At 37.1% G+C, this 24,602-nt stretch overlaps 1 protein-coding gene across 2 annotated transcripts in view; it reads left to right on the top strand.

The window, feature by feature from the left end:
* The window catches only part of NUP133 (nucleoporin 133), a 40,847-nt gene that overhangs the window by 2,032 nt on the left and 14,213 nt on the right, over positions 1-24,602 (top strand). The window contains exons 2-19 of one of the 2 annotated variants that reach the window (XM_068939042.1): positions 1,450-1,568; positions 2,492-2,595; positions 3,665-3,772; positions 5,545-5,676; positions 8,429-8,599; positions 9,258-9,413; positions 9,524-9,594; positions 10,188-10,335; positions 10,958-11,105; positions 13,980-14,137; positions 14,671-14,762; positions 17,132-17,295; positions 18,876-18,970; positions 19,086-19,310; positions 19,931-20,053; positions 20,527-20,626; positions 21,609-21,860; positions 23,135-23,268. In XM_068939042.1, the coding sequence (XP_068795143.1) occupies positions 1,450-1,568; positions 2,492-2,595; positions 3,665-3,772; positions 5,545-5,676; positions 8,429-8,599; positions 9,258-9,413; positions 9,524-9,594; positions 10,188-10,335; positions 10,958-11,105; positions 13,980-14,137; positions 14,671-14,762; positions 17,132-17,295; positions 18,876-18,970; positions 19,086-19,310; positions 19,931-20,053; positions 20,527-20,626; positions 21,609-21,860; positions 23,135-23,268 (2,500 nt within the window). Of the gene's footprint in view, positions 1-1,449; positions 1,569-2,491; positions 2,596-3,664; positions 3,773-5,544; positions 5,677-8,428; positions 8,600-9,257; positions 9,414-9,523; positions 9,595-10,187; positions 10,336-10,957; positions 11,106-13,979; positions 14,144-14,670; positions 14,763-17,131; positions 17,296-18,875; positions 18,971-19,085; positions 19,311-19,930; positions 20,054-20,526; positions 20,627-21,608; positions 21,861-23,134; positions 23,269-24,602 lie in introns of both variants that reach the window. The other variant, XM_068939041.1, reaches the window with a different exon arrangement.

Genomic DNA, 24,602 nt, shown 5'->3' with positions numbered 1-24,602 from the left:
ACAGTAAGATTCTCCTCGTCTGCCAGCTTGCTTTCTTCAAGAACCTTTGACACAGGATCTTTTTGAAAGCTTATTAAGGATTTAAATCCTTAGTATTGTCCAGTTCATACTCACTGATCCCGTTCCCTGCCCCCCTCCCCCCCCCCAATATTCTGTCAGGCATGATTTTGCTGTACAAAAGGAAAAAAAAATCTCGCTTGTTACTAATCTATTTGTTTACTGATTTTGCTAATTTACTCTACTACAAGAGTTGACTTTACTAGTCTCTAGTTTCTCAGATGCTCTTAGAACCTTTGTAGGATATTTGACACGTTCTGTTCTTATGGTACCAAATTCTGACTGAAAAATTTTATCCTTCACAGTTTTCTGGTTCTTTTATAGTTCTCAGGTAAAATACCACATGTTCAGTATATTCTAAATATTTCTTATTAACATTTTAGTTTGACGGCTCCTCAAATGTTTCTCTGGTACAGGAAGAATGTGAAAAAATAAGCCCCTCTGAATTTAAAAAATAAATCATTCCAAGTTTAGGCTTTTCTGTGTCTTGTTCCGCATGAATCAGAACTGAGAGTTAAAATAAGCCCCAAATCAATTTCAGGGCTTCAGAATCGCTTTTCTCAAAAAGCGGCTATTTGTTGTTGAGATGAGCAAGACTGTGCCCATTTTCAGTTCTGGGGACCTTTTACTTTAGGCACTTTTAGAACCAGTCAGCCTTGTGTTCTAGCTTTGTATAGTCTTTTGATATTTCCCTTTGGAAGAATTATGCTACATTATTATTTCTGCTGGGGGAGGGGAAAGAAGACAGTATGTTCTAAAAGCGGAGAAATCTTACCGCCTAATCATGCTTGAAGGACAAGATGGACCTATGCCGTTCCGCAGAGAGAAGGTGGGGGAAGATGCAAAGCAGCTCTTTATAATTATATTGAGGAAGAAATAATGGCTAAAATAGATAGAAAGCTGCAGTCACCAGTAAGAGAAGGGCACTAGAAGTGTTTGCTGGTCAGAGCTGTCAAGGATGTTTAAATTGTTGCACAGTGTCTACTGCTTACTGGTGTCAGAATTTGGGGTGAAAACAGGCCCTCCAGTCATGGAAAAATCTCTGCCAAGCTTCTTCTGCTGGTGTTGTGGATAGCTTAACGCTGTAGATAAGCGGAATGGAGACAAGTTAAAGAGTAATTTTGTTACTGGGGAGGAAGAAATTTGTGAAGAACTGTTTTTGAATATAAAGTAACTTGATAACAGCTGAACAACTTGTCACCAAGCAGGTCGTCAAATGATTGCTTCAGATGGTGCTCCCGTAGGGATACAATCCCGTTTGTTTTACATAGACAAGCCCATTTCATCACATCTATTTTTAAACACAGCAGATCCTAATGAAATAAACGAATGTTGATAGTGCTGGAGAAACAATAGAAAACTACTCATAAGATTTTTGTATTACTTTTTAAGAGCAACTCCTACCAGAGTTATACAGCACCCTTCAGCAAGTGAAACTATTAACTATGATGTTAAGGCTTTTGGATCCTCTCTCCCTGTTAAAGTTATGGAAGCCCTAAAAAAGGCTGATGGTAAGAACTGAATTTATCTGTTATTTCCTCATGAAAATTTCAACAGATGACAGAAATGTTAACATGTTATTGATGCTGTTTAGAAGTTAACTTTGGAGCAGAAGATGAGATGTTTGTGTCTTCATTTGAATCTAGCTTGCTTAACTGTGTAACTATTGCCATAATAACACCCATGTGGGTATGGATGCATGTTGATATCTTTCAGATACTGTCCTAATACACTTGAATTATAGGCTATATTGCTTAAGAAAGCTAAAAGGAATTTTTTAATAACTTCTGCTTGAAGTTTTTTCTTGTCTTTTTCATTTATTTTGATTAAGTTCTTTCCTAAATGCTCTTAATTGTTTTTAAAACTATATATTCCAACGCATTAAATGAAGTACACCATCAGTTTAATGTAACTTCAGCTCATATAATAATGATAAAACCAGCAGATGAAAACAAAAAAAAAAGATAACAGTATCACTTCTAAAAAAGCCACTAATATAAACTTTTCCCCAACATCAAGAGATTTCATGGTCTCCTCTGCAATTTTTCCCTGTGGTTACGTTTTCTTTTTCTAATAAAGATGTGAGAAACCAAAACTCTATATCTCTGTAATAGCTTTGTAAATTCTTCACTATTTTTTAAGACAATTTTTTTATCTGACATAAATAGATGGAAATAGACAACTTCTAGGATAGTCTTACTTTTCACTCTTAAAAGTTAAAAGTTTGTCAGATGAATTTTTAAACTGTATTGAGCAATTCAACATCTTAACCAAATGCATAGAATTCTAACATAGAATTTGATTTGAGTAGAAAAAAATATTTCTCCTTTTCGGATCAGAAGGAAGGTTTGTTGATTTTAAGAATACTCTTCAGTGTCTTCAAAATCTTAATATCTTAAAAAACCAAAACAAAACAAAATTTTTTTTTATGTAGCTGAAGACCAGTTGAGCGTTCAAGTGCATGAAAGTGGATGGGCCTGGCTGGTCCATAAAGAGAGGCTGATTATCTGGAAGATTGGTCAATCTGCAGTTGCTAAGGTAAATGGAAGATCAAGATGGAAAAAATGTGCATGTATTTTACACTAACTGCACAAGTTTCTCATTTGTGTTATTTAAAGCAAGGGTTTCTTTGTGAGCTGCAGTCTGTCAGTTTTCCTCTAAAAGTGACGGGGTTGCTACAAAGTCAATGCTAACAAGGACTGAAATTCAAGCTTTTAAGGGAGTTAAATTTTTCTGTGTGCCTCTCTCCATTTTTAGTTGTCAAGTTAACACCAAGATGAATTCCTTGCATTTTAATAGATATTTCTTATGTTAAATAGACTTGGTAAAGTTTATTTTAGTAATTAGAAACTAGTTGATATGTTACAGATTGGTTTAAATAGTACTGTGATTGATTTTCAGCTTGTCAGAAAAACTTTTTAGTTTTAGCTACGCTGAATTTTTGTTTCATTTAGATTTTTTTTTATATCAAGAAAGTATTTTTCCCTGGGCAGTATTTTCCTCAGTGACATTACAGTGTATAACGCGTATGGTCAGGAGGACCCTGTAGTTATGTAATCAAAAAATCTTCTGGTTAGCGCAACGTATGTTAATTATACAACTTCTACACTTGCAGTGGCATGTCAGTATATGCATTCTGGTATTTTTAGAAGTTTTTCCAGTGATTAAGACTTTTTTTTTGACTGAATAACTTTGCAGGGCAGGGGCGTTCTTCTCTCTCCAATGTCTGTTAATGCCGAATGAGCTTTCTCAAGCACTTTCAGTTTGATTTTGTTTTTCTATCTTGTTATTATATTGTGTTCAGGAGCATCCAGGTAATTGTGCCTCTGAAAGAGTAATTATTCAAAATTGTAATGTTGTAAGAAACACAAATAACAAATGAAAAGCAATTATGTTTGAAAATGTGCAAGTAGGTGTTTCATAGCTGTCTGCTAGTTGTGGCAATCTTACTGAAAATCTTGTGTGACGTTCTTCTGGGCCCCTAATGCAGTGTCCAGGGTAGTTTAAAATCAGTTTTTAGCAAGATTAACAAATCTAAAGACTTTATGGCACAGGAATAATCTCTTCCATGTACACATTCATAATTGCACTGCTTTCTTTCTTACAGTTATCTCTGTGCAAGGAACTGCAGTTGCCACCCAGTGACTTCCAGTGGAGTTCTAGTTTAGCAGCTATATCTTTCCTCACTTCCTCAGGTGAAGCACCTTCTCTACAGGTGATCGACCTTTAATTTTAGTGTTTAAAAATAGTTTTAGAGTCACTTTGAATATATACAATTTTATCAAGTATTTATTTGAAAATTGTGCACTCCGTGTTGTAATGTATATTAGAGAAGTCATGATTATTACTGTAGTAAATACATTGAAATAAATAGAACCCTGCTAGTCTTCTCGAATTATACAATTTACATGTAATTAGGGTGAGATGAAGTTATACGCCTTCTGAGGGTTACTTAGGATGCTTTCATAACAAACAAAAATACAGTAGACGAAGTATTTGGTTAACTAACAGCAGGGAAATCAAATATTCAGTCCAAGCACGTGCCTTTTAAATACATGCTGGTTGAAAAAGTTGTTCATTTTTTTAATTCTGAATACACATGACTGAAAAGTGAAAACTGGCACCTTTTCTTGGTTAGTGTTTATTAGGAAACTAACATTGGGAGAAAGATATTTGTCTGTCTTCACTGATTACTTTGCTAAATGCTTTTCCTTATCATACTGTATTAGAGGATGAGGATTCAAGATCAGCTAAGTTTTCTGGAAGGCTACTAATGTGTTTGTTATTATCATTCTTACTTTTATTTTCAGCTTGGGCATAGTTTTCAGTTAGTACGTGCAGTACTCTAGTAAAACTAGATGAATAGTTGTCTTTGGAAGGAGGAAGCAGCACAAAATATGTAATAGGATCTTTTCTTCTTTGTTGTCATTGTGTTAGATTTCCAGATGATGAAAAACAATCATACTAGCTTGTGATTAGCTCATAAAGTTCTTTAGATGGTATATGACTTAATCATACTCAGAGCAGTATAAGAGAAGTTAATATAACGAAACTAAGATTTGTTATTTAATCTTTCTTTAGCTTGTGAGTCGTGCATGGATACAGTGACTTTATAGAATTCAGTAGAAATATTAATAGTAGAAAATATTTCAGTCAGTTAAAATTATTAAATAATTAAGGGAAGAAATCACCAAGGACAATGCATTATATAGATTTTTTTTTTTCAGTTGTTGTGGTGTCAATTAGCCGATTGCTTTCCTTTCTGCAGGTCTGCGTCTAGCCAAAAATCAGGTAGAAAACTCCAAGGAGCTCAAAAGAGCTCTAAGCTACAGTTCTTCTATTATTCTGTGCTATTCAACAACCAGTTGATTAGGTACAATGTAAATTCTATATAAATCTTTACTTGAACACAGTCTCTTGCATCATTCTTTGAATTCGGTCTGCAGGGCTTCTGAATCAGGAAATCCCCTAATATAGACACACTGTGTGCTTATGTTCTGAACTGTAAATTTTTTGTAAAGAAAAGATGCACTGTATGATTTGATGATTCTCTTAAATTCTCTCTTAATGACTCTGGAACAGTTTGTTTGTTAAATTATAGTGTGAATTTTAAGTCTCCTACAGTAGCTTGCAACAGTGATTCTGCATCTGGAACTCTCCACAGATTATGTTTTGTCTTGCATCTGTAAATGTTGTTTACTTTTCAGCAGAAGATCCTGCATTATCAGGAACAAGAAAAAATGAAAATATTATTGTTAGTAAAATAAGCAAGTATGACTATCTCAGTTACGTTTCCTGTAAGTTGTTACATTATAGAATCTTCCCCCTATTCAGGTCTAGCTTTATCAATGTGCATCCATATGTATCTACCACTTTTTTTGTGCTACTTACCCAAAACCTTGATATGTGAAATAATCAGACTGCAGCTTTAACTAAATCATGTTATTGGTATCTTGCATGTTCTATTAATTGTTTTGTCATTTCAAGTCTCTGGCAATAATGGTTGCTACCAGTGAAGGTACTATACGCTACTGGCCCAATCTTGTGCACGAAGGTTCCTACACGGAGACTTTTACCGACTTTGGAGGCTCTCTGTGCAGCTTCCTAACAGCAGTAAAGGTACAGTACAATAAGATTTATTTAGAAAGTACTGCTTTAATTTCTAACTTAACAGTAAAAAAAGTGTGTGTGGAGCATGCTAGCCTAAATCTCCATTAAACATTGCAAAGCAAACTATCAGACATTCTAAGGAGTAATTTCAGAGACTATATGAGTGTGATGATGCTAAATATTAAGCACAGATAAATGTAAATAAATACTGATGTTGAAGTCAGGGAGGCATGCAGAATTGAACCACGAGTTTATTAATGGGGCTGATTTGTTCTCTCAACCTATGAGTAATACTGATTGTCAGTATTACTACTGTGATTACTTCCAGTGGCAGGAAACCTATTATCACAAAAACAAAGGCTTTATCTGAATCCATAGTGCGCATACTCAACATCTTCTTTGGTATAGCTCGCTACTGAATGCATTTGAAAGAATTTTTTTGTTTGAAGGTAGTGAAAAAAAATATATTATGAATTGTTTCTTATAAACTCTGTTTTCTGTAGTTGATGTGCCTAAACGAGAAAGACTTTCAAAACAGAATATATTCAAAATTCAACATACATTACATCATCTGTCCTCTTCAAAACTGGTATTATCAGTTTTATTTTAACTCGTGACCTTTTCAGCAAGTCATCGCAGCATCCACTGTTCACATCCTACGTTGTTATCCTACACTATAAATATCCTTTTAGGGACTCAGAAGGGCGTGAACATTTATAAACCTAATTGAAATACAGTAATCTAAGTGATTAATTTCCTGAGGATTTCAAGTTGTTAGGAAATGCTTATATGTATCTACCCTGTTAGAGCTAGATTATGCCCAAGTTCCAGGTATCAAGTTGGAAGAAAGCAGCTGGGAACGCTGGGATGAATGTAAGCTCAAAGCTAGAGGAACACTTGTACAGGGCAGAACACTTTTATTATTTAATCATTGATATAAATTTGCATTATTCCATATATGACAACTGTACTTAATTTGCCATCCTGTCTCTGGGCAAACTAGTTCTAACCTTTAGCATAACCTTTAGCACCTTTAGCTTTATATTGTGTGATTATGAGAAGTGTGCTGTTTTTTGTTCTGTGAACAGTTCCTGCAGAGAAAAACAGTTCATTCTTTCAGCGACCCCCTAGCCATTACCGTTTATTTTGATTCTTCTTCCCTTGGCATCTCTTACTGGCTTCATCCACCACTTTATAGAAACGTTTACAAAAGGTTATTAGTATTACTGCTGCCCTTCCAGCATTCGTTGTGTGCGTGGGTGTTTGGTGTAGGTTTGTTTTTTTTTTTTTAAGTTATGAGCAACATTTTCACTCTGTGTTAATGTAGCACCTGATCTAACAGAATTTTCTGCAGTAATTCTGAGAATAAGTCTGCAGAAACGTTTCAAGGTTCAGACGGAGTTTAAACCTTATCATTTCTCAGACAGGAGGTCTCCATTTTCTAATAGGCATCTTTTTTCACCCCAGGAAAATGGCATTTTCTGGTAGCATCTGCTGGGAGAGTTTTGGAACTATAAGTCTGACTAGCAGCCATTGTATGTTATGCCTATAAAGGCCTTTTTTTTATTTTAGGGTCAGTTTTAATGGAATTGCTTAAAAGAGATAAGGTGTTTCTTTGGTGTCACAGTAACTTTTTTGAGAACTGTTATACATAGTGGTGTTTACTCATTCCCTGTAATACACAAATTTTGAGGGTCAGTTTTGGTTTGAAGGCACACTCTTCTGGTCCAAATCAAAGTGCTAATGTAGATGCAGCCATTAGGACAGGCAAGAGATGCGCTAGCAGAAAGTCTCTGCCCCTCCCAGATGAGGTATATGAGCACCTACAATGGAATGTATATTGTATATTGTATAATGTATATTGTGCATAATGCAATGAGACTTTTCACTTTTTTTTTAAAGTGCAAAGGTTGCATTGTTTGTTTTATGGTTGGAATCAAAGATTACATGGAATTTTAGCCCTGTAGTTTGACTGAAATGGAGTGTCATGGATAAAAATATCATGCTGTTCTAACAAATTGAGTCTCTGCCAATGTTGAATAAATATTTAGCTTGGTGCTAATTTTTTAGTACTTTTAACTTTTTTTTCATTCCTGCTATGTGTATACTGTGTTCCTCCCTGGTCTGGCAGCAGCACTGTGGCATCCTTTTTTAGTTATACATTCAGTAATACCGTCTTCATTTTTTAATGATCTGCCCAACTGTTTTGTGACATAGCCTGATAGAAGTTCTTCTGTGCAGTTCATTCTGATTAGGGTCCCATAGTATAGGATGCTGTTTTAAAATTTTGTAATTTGCTTACGGTTACTTTAAGAAGTCTTAAGTGCACATATGGAAGTTAAATTTTATACTGTAGAGTGCTCTTCTAAAAATGTTATTTAAATCCCTATGAATGTTGCATGTAATGGTGGCTGTAAAGATTGATGTATCTCTGTTTCTTTTGATGTTTTTCAAAAACATAGCGTAAAAATATAAAAAAAAGTATACCAGGTATACTGTGGACTATATACTGCACTGATTCAAGCACGGAAAAGAACATTAAAAGTTTGCTTAAACAGTCTTTTTATGTGATAAATGATTTCACTTTTGTAATAGATCTCTGCCAGTTCTCAAGTAATATTAATGCCTTGTGTTTTATTCCTGTTTTGTCTTTCCCCTGATGAGCTAGCCTAAAGAATTCTATCTGGCAGTAGTAGACTTGTTGCAGGAATGTGATTTTATTTTTTTTTAACATACCTACTTTTTTTTTTTTTTTTGCTAGGGAGGAAGCTTTATTTTATCTTCTTTCAGAGGCCAGCTAGTTCGACTGATACCAGATAGTTCTGGCAAAATTCATCAGCATGCCCTACCACAGGGTCAGGGCATGTTTTCTGGAATTGGTCGAAAAGTTTCTTCCCTTCTGGGTATTTTGTCTCCTGGCAATGATGCTGCGGTAAGCTTGAAAAATATTCATATAATGGTTACTTTAAATATTTAGGGCCCTGTGTTCTAATTTCTGGCCTCGAGATTTACGAAAGGAAGAAGAAAGGACTGTAAGGATGTACAATGACGAAAAATAAAAGGATAAGGCTCTAACTCATTTATGTTACTTACATTAATTGGAGATTAATGAGAAAGACGGAAACCAAACAGATTTGCAAATTTGCAACAAATTTGTTGTTGAATGGAGAATACAGACTTACTCTTTAGGTCTGAATAAAAGGAAACTTTAAAGCAGTAATACTTCCCGTAGAGTGTTCAGTCTTGCCTCTTTCTGGTGATAGCCTCAATACTACCTGAAGAAACTAGCAGTAACCTGCAGATTTACTTTTCTGATATAGAGTTGTCAGGGGTTGGGGACTGGGTTGAGCTTTATAAACTAATTTCCCAGAAGCTGGGAGAGAGTGTGAGAAACATTTACTGTGGATCTTTTTATATTTACAAAATAAGATTTCCCTTGAAAATTATCATAATATTTATATCTTGTAATTTAATTTTGTAGGCTGCCAAAGTGAGTGGTTTTGTGTGGACTGAGAATGCATATAGGCTGTTGTATCCAAATGGTAAGACTGTCCTTTAACTTTTTAATGTATATATTTTTTTAAATCCAGATTTCTAGTGTTCTTTGGGATAAAGAGAGGTCGAGCTTTTATATGCTAACAAGTTCAAACCTAAACAAATGGGAGATTGATGATTCATCAGAACGTTATATTTTCAGCTGGGATATCAACAGAGTCCTTAAGGAACATATTACAGACGCAATTTGGGTAAGAGCCAGCTCATCTGAAAGCATGTTTTTTTTTTTATTTTGTTTTATTTTTTATTTATTAGTAGCCTACATATTTATAGTTATAAGGTAGATGCATTGTTTTTGTAGGGTTCTGAGAGTAACTATGAGGATATTAAAGGAGGAGTCAATATACAATACATGGATTTGCAGCAAAATCGGTAAGCAAGTACACATTTATCTGGCAGGACTTAATCGGGTAAATGTTTCTGTTTTCTTGCAGAGCTTTCTGCCTCAGTAATTGGAATTAAATTTTACTTGAGTGCCAGTGTTGATCAAATAAGCATGTCACGTTAGACTTAGTGATAGCGTGAAGCATAAAATAACCTATCTCTTTAGTATTACGAATTCTTTACCTAAGAGTAGCTCCTTTCACTTTTTAAATGTCACTTCATCAGGTTTTGTTGTTGTTGGCTTAGTTATTTATTTTGGTATTATGAAGACAGCAAGTAACCAGTCATAACTTGTTCCAGCAGGTACATAACATTCTTTCTGTATCTCTTGTATTTATAATTTAATTACATAAAATTGCAAAGACTGTATCATTTCAGTTTTGTACTGTGTATGAATACTGTCAAAGCAATACAACGGCATAAAAGAACAAATAATAAATTAGTTGAGAAAATGAGTACTGTTGAATATTGGAAAATATCTGTATTTGTACTTAAGCACCTATTTTCTGAGTGATAGTGTTTGAGCAGGTAAAATAAGTCATTAGTCATCTCTCAAAGGCGTAATGTTTTCGGTTGCGTAGTGATGGACTGGTGATACTTGCTGGAGCATGGCATCCTGGAGATCGCCCATGTCTTGTCTACTATACTCTGATAACAGTAGAAGATAAAGGCTACCAGATGTCTGATGATGTTGTTGTGGAGGTCACACAGTATAATCCATCTTTTCAGGTATGCAACTGAAGGCTCTAAAACCAAGCAAAGAAGGCTCAGTGTTTCAAAACATTCCTGTAGGTAAATCAGCTATGAGATTGTCTCTAAAGAATCAGGTTCTCTGCTTTAAAATTGCTCATGGATTTCCTCAGAGATTTTCCTCAGAAAACTATCAACATAAATTTCCATTTAAGACAGATCTCAGACCCTAGTGAATGTAGTAGCTGGACAAGGAATTAGAAGACCTGTATTTTTTTTCTTTGTCATACAGCTGGCTTGCTAGGAAGGGAGGATACATCAATTGTCTTCCACCCCCACCAGTGGTACTTTTTTTTTTAATTTAATCTTATCATGGAAGGAGAGTACACAAACTGTAGAATAACTGATTTACATTGAATAATTGTTTGCTTTCCTACTACATGAAATTAGCAATAGTTTACTGTATAGGAAAGAAAAACAGCAGATCTTAAATATTTAGGGCAAATGAAAAGTGGTTTTTGTTACGATATGTAGGCACACATACCTCTCTTCTTAAGAATTAAAACAGACTTGAACATTTTAAAGGCTGACCTGAGTTACCTAAATGTTTATTTAAGGTGTTGATTATGTGTGTGGTATTGTTTATATTCAATGCTTTCAGTCAGAAGAGGAACTGACATGCTGTCTGGTGGTCCCAGACTACTTTAGCCACGCTGCTTACCTTTATAAGGAAGATGAAGTGTTTGCTTGCTCCACTGGAACTGGAAGAATTTCTTTACCACAGGAGAAAATCGTATTTGGCATGCAAGGTAATGTGCAGTAAAAAAATTCACATTTCGTAGATGCTTTTTAATTAAATGTATTTACACTATTTAGATTTCTCAGTGTGTTTTCTATGACTCCTTAATTTAAAGAAATCTACTTAACTCGAGAGGGAGGAGTATAGGGATATTGTCAGAGTATGCAGAGATGCAACGAGGAAGGCCAAGGCCCAGTTGGAATTGAATCTGGCAAGGGATGTCAAGGACAACAAGAAGGATTTCTTCAAATACATCAACAGCAAAAGGAAGACTAGGGAAAACGTGGGCCCGCCGCTAAATGGGCGGGTAACGAAGGATGCAGAGAAGGCAGAGTTGCTGAATGTCTTCTTTGCTTCAGTCTTTACTGCTAAGGCCAGCCTTCTGGAATTCCAGACCCTGGGGACAAGAGAGAAAGTCTGAAGAGAGGAAGACCCTCCCTTGGTCGAGGAGGATCGGGTTAGAGATCTTTTGTCCAGGCTTGGCATCCACATATATATTGGGCCCCGATGGGATGCACCCACGAGTGCTGAGGGAGCTGGCGGATGTTATCGCTAGGCCACTCTCCATCCTCTTGGAAAGGTCCTGAAGATCAGGAGAGGTGCCTGAGGACTGGAAGAAAGCCCATGTCACCCCAGTCTTCAAAAGGGGCAAGAAGGAGGAGCCAGGAAACTCCAGGCCTGTCAGCCTCCCCTCCATCCCTGGAAAGGTGATGGAGCAGCTCCTCCTGGAGGTCCTCACTAAGCACGTGGAGGACGAGAAGGTGATCAGGAGGAGTCAGCATGGATTCACCAAAGGGAAATCATCCTTGACCAATGTGATAGCCTTCTCTGGAATGACTGGCTGGGTAGATGAGGGGAGAGCAGTGGATGTTGTCTCCCTGGACTTCCACAAGGCTTTTGGCACTGTCTCCCATCACATCCTTGTACATAAATTCAGGAAGTGTGGGTTGAATGAGTGGATAGTGAGGTGGATTGGGAACTGGCTGGATGGCCGAGCTCAGAGGGTTGTGGTTAGTGGCGCAGAGTCAAGTTGGAGGCCTGGAGCTAGCAGTGTCCCCCAGGGGTCAGTCCTGGGTCCAGTCTTGTTCAATGTATTCATCAATGACCTGGAGGAAGGCACAGAGTGCACTCTCAGCAAGTTTGCTGATGATACTAAACTGGGAGGAGTGGATGACACACCAGAAGACTGTGCTGCCATTCAGAGGGACCTGGACAGGCTGGAGAGGTGGGCGGAGAGGAGCCTCCTGAAGTTCAACAAAGGCAAGCGCAGGGTTCTGCACCTAGGCAGGAATAACCCCATGCTCCAGTACAGGTTGGGGGCTGACCTGCTGGAAAGCAGCTCTGCCGAGAAGGACCTGGGAGTGCTGGTGGACAACAAGTTCACCATGAGCCAGCAATGTGCCCTTGTGGCCAAGAAGGCCGATGGTCTCCTGGGGTGCATTAGGCAGAGTGTTGCCAGCAGGTGGAGGGAGGTGATCCTGCCCCTCTGCTGAGCCCTGGTGAGGCCTCACCTGGAGTACTGTGTCCAGTGTTGGGCTCCCCAGTACAAGAGAGGCATGGCACTCCTGGAGAGAGTCCAGCGGAGGGCTACAAAGAGGAAGAGGGGACTGGAGCATCTCTCCTCTGAAGAAAGGCTAAGAGAGCTGGGTCTGTTCAGCCTGGAGAAGAGAAGACTGAGAGGTGATCTCATCAGTGTGTACAAGTATCTGAAGGGGGGCTGTCGAGAGGATGGGGCCAGCCTCTTCTCCATGGTGCCCAGCGACAGGACAAGAGGCAACGGGCAGAAACTGAACCACAGGCAGTTTCGTCTGAACATGAGGAAAAACTTCTTCACTGTGAGGGTGACAGAGCATTGGACCAGGTTGCCCAGAGAGGTAGTGGAGTCTCCTTCGCTGGAGATATTCAAAACCCGCCTGGATGCGATCCTGGGCGATGTGCTCTAGAGGGCCCTGCTTGAGCAGGGAGGTTGGACTAGATGATCTCCGGAGGTCCCTTCCAACCGTGGCCATTCTGTGACTCTGAGATAAAGTTTGAGGTAGAGGAACGAAAAAGTTAGCATTCAGAAAGCTCTATTTTTTTTTTCCTACTCAAAGAGTTATTTTGTTAGTTTGAATAGCTGAATAGTTGGCATGTTTGCTTGCTAAGCATTCTCCTGTCAAGATCAGCTTGTGAAATAGATTTAAAAATGCCAAGTTTATTTGAAGCTATCTACAACATTTGCTAGTGTTGGTTTCAGTTCTGTTTCTAGAGACAAACTTTTCAAAACACAGACTGAAAATGGAAATTTAAAGGGTTTAGTTGTTCTGTTCTAAAATAGCCAACTTCAATGAGAGTAGAATCTTGTTCACATTCCTTTTTATTAAATCTTCCAAGTTAGGTGTTTCTCATACATTTATGGAAGAAGCACTCAAATAATATCCACTGTTTCTATTATGTTTACCCTGCAGTGTAGAGCCGTACTCCTGGTATATGAAAACTTGACTTCTTGCAACCTTCATTGTGGATTCTTGTTTTGTTTTCTTGAAATTAACTTTGTTTCCAGGCTCAGCCTAAAATCCATCCTAAATCCCTGTATCTTGTGTTTCTGATTATCTGGTCCTCGACTTTCAGAGGTGTCTTCCAGGAGGACACACGGATAGGTGCCCAGATAAAATCTGAACCATCTGAATCTTAATATTGATTTTTAACTTGCAGTATCTGGAAACATGCACTATGAGCAGCAGATACTGTCCATGGCTTCAGTATGTCCAGTGCACTTACCAGGGTTATTGTTTGTTGCTTCATGACAAAATTTAGTAGATGTCTGTAACGCTGTGTCACGTTTCAGTCTTCAATTGATGTTGCATTTACGTGCCTTTTTTTGTTTTGGCTTTTGTCATCTTAGGAGATAGCATTTTAGGAGCTGGCTCTTGTACTGGCCTTCCCATCTTCTTTGCCAGAAAAAGTGGGCTTGTCACCATCTTGTCTAGGGAAAATGTTTCTGTGCTTCCAGAAGACCTTGAAGATTCCCTCTCCTCTTCTGTTGCTGGACCAAGCAGTGAGGTGATGGTGTGATTTGGTTTGTTTTTTGTGGATTTTTTTCTTTTTGCTTTTGTATTTTGTTTTGTTTTTAACTGAGGGCAGAAATAAAATGTTAGTCTTGCAGTTTTGTATTTTCACTTTGGAAAACCTTTTTTTTTTTTTTTGAGTTTTAAAGTTTTAAGGAGAAATTCAAACACTTTCAGTGAAGACAGTTTTCAAAAACCAAGAAATTTTACATCATCTGTGGGGTTTGGGGGAGTTGTTTATTTTTTTCTGTTTGTTTTGAAATGTCTATGAAATTGAGAGTTTTTAAGGTAAGTGACATCACTAGATGTCATTAGGCCAGATAGATAGAGCACTGATCTGGAGTTGTGGAAAGAGATGGAAACAGGAAACTTCCTTTGCAGATTGTGTATGAATTTTACTGGTATACTTGAGGTCAAACCACTGTATTACGTTCATAGTACTATATCCGTTACACAGAAAGATTGTTTTTATTCCATAATGAAGCCTTATATGTGTCTTTCAGCCTAAGTTTTTACTTTGTGTTTCAGAGTCCTGCATTTGATGCAAGCAATAGGATAGAAATTATAGCCCAAGAAGATAAGACTAAGTTATTGAAAGCTGCTTTTCTACAGTACTGCAGGTAGAAATTACACTTGATTTTTGAGGCTTTACTTGCTTGCTATTCTTGAAGGCACGTTGATATACCTCCGTAACATGTTGTCTTGATAGAGGTACTCTTGTGCTGTTTTAATTAAAGTTGTTTTAATAATAGCCAGACATCTTTATCTGAAAAGTGTAGATATATGTTGAGCTAGTGGAAAAAGTGATAAATGCTAGAAAGGAACAGGCTGTCATAATTTGAATAGCTTTAAGCTTATGCTGCCAGATGTTACATTAGTGCTGGTAGAACCTTTTTAAAGTCTGTTATTTTAGTTTCTCTATTTTTGTTGTTGTTAAAAATAAATGTCTTTTCCCTGTTCTTCCTCATTTTTATTTACGTAGCTGTTTTCAGTAATACTTTGAAAGATATTTTGTTACTATGTATATTGCCATGAATGCATCTAGCATTGCAGAATTTGTGGCAAGATGATACCTTTTTCAGACTGGCTGATATATATGGAAAAAAAAATTGGTACTTTTGCAGGGAGTGGAAAGAAAAACATTGTTCTTTAAACTAGTATGATTAAAACCGCCTTACTGTTGGGGTGTATGGAATGGCTCTGAAAGAACTGCTGCTGTTAGATGAGTGATGTAAACAAAGGAACCAGAGAGGCAAGTAGATACAGAGCTGCAGACTTAGATTAATCTATGTTTAGAGGGGTTTCCTAGGATTCCTTTCAATATAATGTTCTTATGCAAAAAAACTCTTAAGTCTATTCTCAAAGCGTCATTTGGAAAAGGACTTGGAAAGAAAAGCTTTAAGAAAAAAGGAAGCAGGAGGAGTGTTCCAATCCCGGAGCTTCATGTGAGGTACCTAGACTTAGTAGAAGATTTTGAAGGAGACTAGGCACATAGAGCAAAGGATGTCTTAAGACAAGAGCTTAAGTTTAGACAGAACTGAGAAAGAAAATTTGCAAACATTCCCGAGTGGAGGTGTCAGTAAACACAACTACTGCTGAAGAAAGCTATGGTCCTGAGGCAACCTGAGTAGCTGAGATCTGAGCGCAGGGATGAGAAATGAAGAAGTTGACATCAAATTCAGTTAAGAGGTTGGAAACAGGGTTAGAAGAAAGTATGATGTGGTGTGAAAAACAATGTGAAAAGCAAATGTTATTTTAATAAAACTTGATTTTATTTATAAAACAAGAAAAAATTAATAATTTGGTTTCCATAGTGTTGATTTAGAACAATGCTGTGGTCAAGCGAATGGAGAAATGATCCAAAGAACAGATGTAGCAATGGTCTGTCAAAACAGCAAAGCAGTTGGTAAAGGGCAAATAATGGAAAGTTGTGCAGCCAGTGGTATCTTAAAGGCCATGGGCTGCAGAGTGAGTCCAGTCAGCGTCACAGACCTAGTGGTTTTGGTAGAGGATGTGACTTCCCGTAGAAGGATGGAATTGACCCTTCCAGTGGGTTGGCTGATGGCAGTTCATGGTTTGATAGAGGTAACAGTATAGCACATAAATCCATTAGAAACATAAGTCCTGTGGAGTAGTAAAGATAGGGCTCCCTTGTTTAATTAAAGGCATAGTATTTTTAAACTCTAGCTTTTAAAAGCATACTTTCCTTTAGTAAATCTTTATCACTTTTCTGGATGCGCTGGTGTTTTTTATATGACCAAAATTGTCTTGAAGTAAACATTCACACTGAAAGTATAATTAATATGAAAATTATAAATATTTCCAGCATTAGTTTATAGATTTAAATTACATTAATCTTCTTAGTTGGACTACTAAATTTTTAGTCACTAAATCAAATCAGTGCTTTTTGTGGATATTGCATATTATTTACATGCAGCACTTCAGTACTACTTCATACCTCGGAGATTTAAAGAGCATTGGATGCTTCTTGGCTCTTTTACCTGCTGACCTGAGTAGAAGCTGCAAGATTCTCTGAAATTATAGGAAATGAGAATAGTGTATTATATTTGCTGATGTGTTTTCCCAAAAACTTTTACTCTGTTGTCATTTGTGGGAGGGATTACATGTACTCTTGCAATAATTTTCTAGAAAGCAATTGATGTTCAGTGGCTTGGCTAACAAAGGCGTTCAGCGTGGAGAGTTAAACCTGAAGCTTTTCTCTTAAAAATATAATAAAACAAAAAGTGATTTCAAACACTTTACTAGGTTGAGCTTTTTCTTTAAAAAATTGTGCAACCTACTTGCTTTAAAAAAATCAGAATGCCTTTTATCTATATTTAGTTTAAAGATACCCCAAACAATCTTGGGTGATTATAATCTGTAGCACTTTACAAAAAGAATTTCAGAAAATGCTGCTAATTGAGTAGCTTTTTTTTCTAAATCCTCTCTATTGTTTTCCTTCATTTAGCTTGTATTTCTTTTATTTCAGGAAAGATATTGTCAATGCACAAAGCATGGTAGCTGAGCTCTTCCCAAGTAATGCAGATCTGGATTGTGATACTGAGCTGGATAGAGCAGTGACTCAGATCAGCGTGGACTTAATGGATGATTACCCTGCCTCTGATCCAAGATGGGCTGAATCTGTACCTGAAGGTAAAGATGATAGTATTTTTTGTTTTTTTTGTGAAAAGTGTATATAGCACTGTAGGTAAAATCCTAATATAAACCTTGCTAAAAGTGCATAGATGCCTTTTGCTCTCCTCCTCCAACTAAGTATATTTCAGAAAGGCTGAAAGATGCATCTTGATGAGACTGCTAGATAAAAATGTGGTCTACTGTGATTAGTTCTTGTCTTCGCATAGTAGTACAAGCAGCAAAGACAATGCGTGTTTCTGGGGCGGGAGCTTCATACAACAATAAAGTGGCACTGTTTGTTCCTTCCCATGATTCCTGGGATAGATCTAAATGTTCTTCTGCAAATAGATATATTAAAAGAAAGGGTTTATTTGCTCAAGCTTAGCCCTTTGCTAACATGACTGCACAACTGATAGGCTTGGGTCCAGGGCAGAATGAGCTCGTATCTTTGTGTGGGATAGGTATTTGTGTCTGCCTGCAAGAGGACTAGAAAAATGTATTTTAGAAGTATTTGCTGTAGGTGAAGGATTAAAGCAGCCACGTTTTCAGTGAGAAGCTTATTTGTCCATGCTTCCCTGTCTCTTTATCAACATACTATCTTGAAAATGTCCCCAAGACCTCTAGGCAGCAGTTACCAGTGACTGAGCAAAGACCCAGTTTGAACATGCATATAGTAAATACATATAGATGGATTATGTTTATTGCTGTTGTTTCTGCCTAGCAGCCAGTTAGGGATTGTTAAGCATCAAGTCGTTAGTATTTTCTGCATGTTAATTTCAACACAGTTCAGCAACTTATCCACATTTACTTGTTGCTAAAGCAAGAATTGAAAGTTCATAGCTTCTTGGAAATAGTCTTGTAAATTTTACTTGTAATAATAGTACTTCTGAGTTTCATATCTTAGCAGTCTTCTAGTTTTAAAGCACATGTAGAAGGTTTGAGAGTTCCGAAGTGGGAAAATAACTCAAGCTCTGGAGAACTCTACTGAGGTGACAAACGTGGATACTCGCGAGGAAGTTTTTGTCATACTTGCCAGCTTCTTAAATGACCTGATTATTCTGGGCAGAAATGTTAGCTGGCTTGCATTTGAAGAGGAAGAATGAGCAGTGTTGGGCAACCATTTTTCTTGTTCAGTAGAATTATGTGGGCACCTTCAGAGGCAATTGAGAATTATATCTGAATTATGTCTGAATGCCTTAACTGCACACTTCATTTTGTGGTAGGTGTGTAATCTAGGACATAATAAATTCTGTAAGAGGTAATCCACAATGAAGATAAAAATGTAAATCTTACTAAAACTTGAATAAGCTGTTAAGCTGCTGTTTTAGCAACATGATTTCATGAGTGTTCAGAATAGTTACGCTGATCTAAAGATACTTGCTTTCTTTTAAAGGTTTTAGTTCAACTATAGTGCAGTTCAAAAGCAACAGTAAAAATGGTGTGATAAGCACTGTGTAAATATGTGTGCATAATAGAAAATACCAGTGTGGTAGCACCAGAGAAAGTTTAAAGAAATATGTTTGCATCAGAGTCAAATAAAGATAGTAATCAAAGTAATGAAGACAAAGTGCTCTGACCTAAGACTTTTCTCTTTTTAGAAGCAGCTGGTTTCAGCAACACATCCCTCATTCTTCTTCATCAGCTAGAGGATAAGACAAAAGCCCATTTGTTCTTCATTGATTTTCTCCATCAGGTAAAGTTCTACTGTTCTGTTGGTACGAGTGTAGTAGACTATTATTTTGTCTCTTAGAGTAATTCTTCTAAAGCTTTGTTTAAAGTGTGTGTGGTGTTTTGTCCTTTTATAAAAGGTTGGTGTATTTGAACGTCTGGGCAGTTTTCCAGTACGAGGGATGCCTATGGCAACTCGATTGTTGCTCTGTGAGCATGCAGAAAAGCTAGCAGCAGCTATTGTTCTCAAGAATCATCACTCTAGGCTGCCGGATATAGTGAACGCTGCTATACTGATGGCTTTAAACAAAAGAGAGTGTGACATTCCACCAAATCTTACCCCTGCGGATGTTTTCTTTCGAGAGGTAAGAAAAGAAGATTGAGTAGAATCCTTTTATTTCTGAGTTACTGTATAGTATCACATATAGTAAAAGCTGTAGTGCCTTAATGTGTACTTTTAAACTTTTCCCTTCAAAAATCAATTTACCTTTACACTATTTTCTCTTTGAATAGAGATGCTGTGGTAGTATTTCCCTCACTTCAGTATATACGCTTCTTTATTTTTGGGATTAAAACATGAATCCTGACAGATTTCGTGTAGGAGGAGTAAACTTATTCTGATTTCCAGCTAACCTACATGGAGGGCAAGTAAAATTTTACAGCACATAAGAAAATGTGTGCTAAATTATTGTTTTTAAGGGATGAACTGAAGGCTAGCACAGCTTTCCCGTTAGGGATGAAAGTTCCTTCTGGCTGATTTAAGTCCAGAATTAAGGGACTTCTCGTATTCTCAATATTTTATCAAGTATAAGCTGGTGGTTTCATTATCCATTTGAACAGTTAATATGTTTTAGTATTTTTGGCTATTGATCTGGGTTCCGTTAATATTTCTGTTTTTTTATATAATTCATATATCCATCACCAGTTGATACCTGAAAGCCGAGTTATATTTGCGTTCAGAGCAATTTTTCTTCCTATCTTTAAGGTGTCGCAGATAGATTCCATCTTTGAGTGCTTCCTAGAAGAAGAGGAACAAATCTTGAAAGAAATGCCTGTTGAATCAATTGAGTGGGCCCAGATAGTTATCAATGTGAACAACATCATTAAGGTATAGAATTGCATTAGCTAGAATGTCTGTGGGAAGGGAGGGTGAATATAAGAGTGCTCAACAGGTTGAATGCTGTACATCTGTTTGAGTTACTGACATGAGAACCAAAGTGGATACGTTTTTCATATGCCCAAATACCTTAGGGAAGAAGATATGGTCTGATGCAGAATTAGGGACGTTCCTTTTCCTTCTGAGCAACTGCTAAAGGAAGTTTGAGAAGCTGGAGCATTGTCACAAGTTGCGCAAGCGGGAGCGTGTAGTAAAGAGTGAGGAGCTTGTGCTTGAGCACTGAGGCTTCCTCCGTTGGTATGCAGTCTTATACACAATTGAGAAAGTAATGAAAAATGTGGAGAATAGTAAAATAACATTTCGGAATTATAGAAGACAAAGCATCTTATGGCTTGTGTATAAACTTTATGGCCTGTGTATCAGCAGGTAGACTTCAAAATATTGATATCTGTGCCTTTATGTAGGACATGCTGCAAGCTGCCAGCCAGTATCGTCAGTCTAGAGCCTCTTTATATAAAACCGGAGAGCTTCCAGAAAGAGAACCTGAATATGTTCCATGGACAGGTGAGAAGTGTGATAGTATTAATAACTTATTAGTTATCTGTTATAAACAAAAAGTACTTTTCACATGTTTCAGAACACTAAAACATTTTCTGAAATCTTTGCTTTAGCTTTCAATCTGAATGTTAAACCTTTATTGTTATGAACTATGATAGGGTTGTCAGTAAGAATGTTAGAAGCTAAAGGTATCATTTGGTTATTGTTTATTTTCTCCACTATTGATGATAATTCTTTAAAACTTACATTGCAGATTTGACTACAAAACCAAAATTTGGGAGACACCGTTAATATCTGGTTTTTAGTATGTGCTACTTCTAGTTGACAGAACTATGGGATATATAACTTCAAAATGAATCATAAAATGTTATCTTCAACTGTTTTAAAAAGAAGTGATGATTTTCCATTTGCTCTTCTAAATGTGTTTTGTTTTGATGATTTAATATTGCGAAAAACTGTCAGAACAAACATTTGCAAAAGCAAGCGCTTTCCATTTGGTGCTTAAGCTTCCCTGTAGCCTCTATATATAAAACACACATACTTTGTGCTCCCAAGATCAAAATCTTTTGAAAGCAGGGTCTTCATGAGTACATCCAAATGCTTAAATCAGATTAACAGTAGTTGTCTCTTCTCATGTGTGCTGCATTACAATATTTTTCTTGTGTTTATTTTCTACTTTGTGTAGAGAGTGTGCAAGTATTATTTTTCTTCAAAACAATATGTGATATACTGGTAGCTGACACTATAGATCTGTGTAGGTTACGGGATATTTTTGTTTCTGTTCCTGGTGTTTATAGACGGGAATACGTTTGTAAGTAGTTTTGCTTTGCTTTTAAATTAAGTTTACTAGCTTTTTTCTTTTGATGTTTTTTCATTTTTTAGGTCCTGTTTTATTATTATGATTAATCCTGTCTTTGTTATACTTCAGCATATAGATCCCTTTGGTGAGGGGCTTATTTTTTAATGTTCGCTGTGTTGTTTTTCAAAGCATCTAGTGGTCCTGCTGGTGTACGTACAGCAATAATACGTCAGCATGGAATCATTCTGAAGGTGGTGTATCCTCAGGTGGACAGTAACCTCCGTAGCATTGTGGCTGAACAGCTGGTGGCACTACTAGATTGTTTTCTAGATGGCTATGTTTCTCAGCTGAAATCTGTTGACCGACCTGCTGATCAAGAGAGATACAGTAATCTGGAAATGGAGTATGTGCAGAAAAGATCAGAACTCTTGTCTCCTCTGCGTAAGTACCGTATGCGTTCCTTTAATACAAGGTTTAACTGTTCCGTTTGATGAGGAAAATCTGATAGATGAAATGGCATTTGTGTATGAATTCTATTTATTTCGCATGTATGTGCCTTCAGAGCATCAGTGAATAACTTTCATTTTATGACAGTGGAATCTTTGGTAAAATGAAAACAGATGGCAGAAAAAGCTTTTTCTGCAATTCCACCCGGTCATCCAAGTACGCGTATCTGATAAAACTTTGCTGCTTGAGTTTTTGTTTTGTAGACTTCTTATATTTTCCTGAAAGAAGCTTATCTTGTGCCAGCTGGCTGAAGTATAGCTTATAAATGGATCTCTAAATGTTTATATTGTGGTTAGTTGACATAAATTTGTATATCTGAAAGTTTGTTCAGTGTTTATCAGCAAAATTACTGATCTAACGGTCTTGATTATTTAATAATCAAACCTGTCATTTAACCAGTCACAGATGTGGTCAAGTCTTTATTGAATAATTTGACAACAAAGCTCCCTTGTTAAAGGGAAATAACACAGAGCAAGTACGTTTTAGTAAATTTGTAAAGTTTAATTTTTTTAAACTAAACGTGAACAATTCACTCTAAATAGAACAGTCTCGTAGTCACTATTTTTTAATGTTCTTAAAGTCTAAGAAAAGTCTCTTAAACTTTATCAGTCTCAGTTCTACTGACATTCATGGATTCTGATAGCTTGCAAATACATCTTACATTGTTATATTCAATTTTAAAGTTTATGTTTTCTTATAAACAAAAAGGAGTGTTCTGCTAACTATTAACATAATAGATAACAGTGGCTCTTGAATCAAAATGAAAGAATTTGAATAATATATTTTGAATACAATTCCCATGATCTTTATAATTGTTCTGTTTGGTAACAAAAGCATTTGCCTGCTGATTTTTCACTTTTTGTAGTTAAGTGAATGTTAATTGCAAGTACTGAGTCATGAGTTGTTCTCCCTCCCTCCTCCCCCAAAGCACAAACAGCAGATGTATGCTAACTTCCAGAGAAAGTAGGATGTGTTCTGGCCATTTAGTCTTCTAAACTTCTCTTCCCTCTTGCACTGGGGGACAGGGGTAGTATATAGACTTGCATGTGCACAGGGTATGTAAGAAGTAAATGGTTCTTTGGGAATGTATAAATATCTCCTTCAAGTGAGCACTTGAAAAACTTTCATTTTTCTGGTCATTGCCATCACACATCCTCTTACAGCTGAAGATGAGCGTATTTAACTTTTGTTGCTTCTTGGTTGCCTAGTTTCCCTGGGACAGTATCAGATGGCAGCTGCTTTAGCAGAGAAGTACTGTGACTTTGATATCCTGGTGCAAATGTGTGAGCAGACAGATAACCAGGCTAGATTACAACGTTACATGAGTCAGTTTGCGGACCAGGTAATTCTCCTTCTGTTTCCTTTAGATAGTGTTTTGTAATAAGATGGTATGTAGAATGTTGCAAAAAAGTGTTGACCTTTTTTAGGTTTTCTATTTTTTTATATATATTTTTATAAGCAGATTATAAATTTGAGCATTAATCCACAGTATTGAATGTAGGTTCATATGTCCTTCCCCCCACCCCCCACAAAGGGTCTGCATCCACCTCAGTGGCAGACTTCTAAAATATTACTGTTTTTTCTACTTATTCGTGATGCTTACAGATGATATATCTAAGGAAGGAAATGCAGAAAATTGGAGTCATGATTCACCTTGCAGAACTGAGTGGAGTATTTTGCCCTGAGCTTACAAAAAAAAGTCAACAAAAGTGTGGATGCTACCTGTATAGACAGTGGCTCTTCATAGGACCTTTTTTTTGTGCCTCAGACGCACTGTCTCACTGTTGACATCTTTCAGCATTATGTGACTGGTTCACCAAGTACTGTACTTGGTACTGTTGTTTTATTAAATTAAATACATCTAATATAAATTTGAGGATAATTTCCAAAAGGGCAGATGAGATTAAGTGTATACATAGAAAAGTAGTTAAGAAGAGTAGGAAGTAGGGGTATTGCTGTGATTTTTTTTTTTTTTTTTTTACTGTCCTATCTGGTACTTGCTTGATAGATGCTGGAAAAAATTGTTCAAATCTGGTGTAAACCTTTTTAAAGTGTGCTGAAAAATTGGAAAGGTTAAGGAAAAGGCAGTAGATCAGTTGAGGTGATTAAGGAGGTAGAGCGTCTTTCATAGGAGCAGATGATGAGAGAGCTGGGGCTGTTTAGTCTGGAGAAGAGAAGGCTCCGGGGGAATCTTACCAGTACGTATAAACATTTTGTGGGAAGGTGTCAAGAGGATGAGGCAAGACTTTCTCAGTGGTGCCCAGTGACAGGATGAAAGCAATGTTTCAGTTTGGCACAAACTGAAACACTGGGAAGTTCCACTTGAACACAAGAAAACACTTCTTTCCTGTGAGTGTGACTGAGCCCTAGAACAGGTTGCCCAGAGAGGTTGTAGCGTCTCCTCCCTTGGAGATGTTCAAAACCCAACAGGACATGGTCCTGGGCAACCTGCTCTAGCTGACTGTGCTCTGAGCAAGGGGTTTGGACCAGATGATCTCCAGAAGTGCCTTCCCATCCCAACTATTCTCTGATTCAGAGGTGAGGGGGACTGGGAAGAAGTTTCCCAGTCTTAGAGGGTCAGCAAGCTCAATTTGATTAGTGTACCACAACAACTGTGGAAAGAGAACTTCACCGCAGTCTATGAGTTTCTTAACAAAGAGAGGTAATAAGGACAAG

The sequence above is a fragment of the Struthio camelus genome, chromosome 3 (assembly GCF_040807025.1).
Source record: "Struthio camelus isolate bStrCam1 chromosome 3, bStrCam1.hap1, whole genome shotgun sequence".
Lineage (NCBI taxonomy): Eukaryota > Metazoa > Chordata > Aves > Struthioniformes > Struthionidae > Struthio > Struthio camelus.
This window is presented reverse-complemented; position numbering and strand designations above follow the sequence as displayed.